This window comes from Miscanthus floridulus, chromosome 18, assembly GCF_019320115.1.
Source record: "Miscanthus floridulus cultivar M001 chromosome 18, ASM1932011v1, whole genome shotgun sequence".
Lineage (NCBI taxonomy): Eukaryota > Viridiplantae > Streptophyta > Magnoliopsida > Poales > Poaceae > Miscanthus > Miscanthus floridulus.
The window spans coordinates 116190650-116193149 of record NC_089597.1 but is presented as its reverse complement, the minus strand read 5'-3'; the positions used below and the strand labels follow the sequence as shown (position 1 = coordinate 116193149).

Genomic DNA, 2500 nt, shown 5'->3' with positions numbered 1-2500 from the left:
GAGCGCGAGGAGCTAGAGAAATGCCGCCGGCAGTAGAGGCACGACGGTCTCCTAGTGGAGGCGTCTCCATCGCCGTCACTGCCGACGGACTCTTCGAACGATGATGACGAGAGCAAGGAAGGGCGGGGTCCCCTAGACCATCTCCCTGACGTCGGGGGGACGGCGCTCGGGGCGTCGGCGAGCAGCTCGGTGTTTCCAGGAGGAGGAGGAGAGGACGCCTCGGGGCCGGCGATCGCCTACCCCGAGGCCGAGGCCGACACGCCCGAGGCACGGGCGTTAGGGAAGCATGCCGTTAGCCTAGTGGGCTCGACGGCGGAGGTGGAGCAGGCAGCGGCGGGGGTGACACATCTACCCCCGTAGAGGGTCGAGGGGCCACCGGAGTCTAGTGAGGGCCGGCCGGCACCGGCGGACACAGAGGCCGTGCCACCGCCGCCGCCACCGCCGTTGCAGAGGAGGGACACAGTGCCGAAGTGGTTGTGTCCCCGTTCGAGGTGAGTGTTTTTTCGGCGGAGTAGGCAGCATCTCCCATTCGCTCCTTGGTCGTATGCTGATCTTGTCGGTGTTTTCCCTTCAGCCAAAAGTGTTAGGCGGAAGTGCCCGCCCTGGCGCCACGTAAGGCGCTCAAGGTGAGCACCAGTTCTACCGCCCAATGGGTGGTGGAGGCGCAAGCCACCATGCAACGTGGCGCTACGTCGACGAGGGCCGTCCCAAAGGAGCCGGTCGCCCAGGGAGAGGCTACCGAGTCGGCCACGAAGCAAGCGGAGGAGGAGGAGGAGCCTACGCCCCGTGAGGCCGAGGCCTGCGAGTCAGATGGGGCCAAGGCGCCCTCAGTCGCCGAGGCCACCGAGGGCGAGGCCGAGGCCCTCTGGACTTCTGAGGCCGAGGCGGCGGAGGCCGAGGCCCTCAGGGCTTCGGAGGCCAAAGCGGCGGGCGCCAGGGCTCCCCAAACTACCGAGGTCGAGGCGGTGGAGGCCAGTTTGGGCATGGTGGAACCGGTGGGCCAGGATGCGGATATGGGGGTGGGGCAAGCTTCAGTACTGCCCCCGGTCCAAGGCCCGCCGCCGTCATAGGAGAGCACCCGGGAAGTGGAGGTCCATTCGATCTCCTCTGACGATACTTCCCGGGGGAAGGAGGTGGTAGATGCCGAGGCGGCCAGTACCGTGGAGCAGCCAGCTCTGACCTCGGGTGAGGGAAGCTCAGCCCTCGTGCGGGTACAACCCGAGCCCCGTGGGTGGGATCACCCGTGTGTCTTGTGGCGGAGCCTGGACGACCCTGAGGGGGAGCCTCTATTCGCCCTCGAGGACGCGGCCGAAGGGGGGCGCTGGAGCTCTTTCGAGCAATACCGCTGTCTGGCGGAGCGGTCGCTGCAGACAGCACTATCTGTCATGGCCGACGATCTGCCTAGCGTTGCCTAGGTACGCGTCTTCTTTTCTCGTGCGGTGTCGTCTTTTTCTGAGTTTCCTCGTAGTGCATGACCCCTGTTCTACCTATCTAGGAGCTCGAGGCCCGGTCCCTCAGGAAGTCGTTGTTCCTCCGATGGGAGAGGGACGTCTAGGACCAGCTCCGGCAGCAGAAGGACCTGCTCGCCAATGCCAACGAGCTTCTATCGGCGCGGAGCGCGGAGGTGGAGGACCTCCGCCTTTGCTGTGCTGATATGAAGGTCAAAGCGGCCACAGCTCGAGAGCAGGCCACCCCTTTGGCCGCGCGGATCAAGGAGCTGGAGGAGGAGCTAACCCGGGTGGCCGGTGAGCAGGACACCTTCAGGTCCTAGGCTGAAGAAGCGACGTCCTCTGCCAAGGCCATCGCCGGGCAGCTAGGGACGGAGCAGGGTGCGCACCTGCTGATGAAAGGCGCCCTGGCAGAGGCACTCAAGGTGGTCGAGGCCTCCCAGACTGAGGCTTTGGTCTAGAAGGGAAAGGCCAAGGGTGAGTCCTGTTCCCCTTGTTTTATTTGTTTTTCTTGTGTTCGACCCCTAACCCCCTGGCGTGATGCAGAGCTAGAGAGGGAGGCTTCCAGGGCAGCCGAGGCCTCTCGGGCCGAGGTTCAGCGCTGGAAAGAGAAAGCTAAGGCCTCTCGGGTCGAGGTCCAGCACTGGAAAGAGAAAGCCGAGGGTGAGTCCCATAGGCCTTCGCCCCTGTTTGGCTTATTTTCTTTTGCGCTTAACCCTATCCTGCTTGTTTTGGCATAGGGTTGGAGAAGGAGATCTCCCGAGCAGCTGAGGCCTCTGTCGCAGTTCAGGCGATGCTCGAGGCCAAGATCAGGGAGCACAACGCGCTGTAGAGCACTGCCTGTACCATCTACGAGGCCCTGGAGGTTGAAGGGGTCGAGTCGGGCAGCTCCCTTAGGAGCCGCTTGACCGCGTTGAGCGGCCAAGTGCGCGAGCGACTCCGGGGGGCGCTGCACACGGGCATCAAGCGTGCCCTGGCTGTCGTCTCCTCGCACTACGCCGGCATTGACCTCGAGGTCGTTAGTGACGGCTATGTCTTGGCGGAGGATGACG

At 64.3% G+C, this 2500-nt stretch overlaps 1 protein-coding gene across 1 annotated transcript; it reads left to right on the top strand.

The window, feature by feature from the left end:
- Positions 1 to 674: 674 nt before the first annotated feature.
- On the top strand, positions 675 to 1070 carry LOC136524435 (uncharacterized). The gene has a single exon (XM_066517815.1). It carries the CDS (start codon positions 675 to 677, stop codon positions 1068 to 1070), a length of 396 nt encoding a protein of 131 aa, XP_066373912.1.
- The last annotated feature ends 1430 nt before the right edge of the window (positions 1071 to 2500 follow it).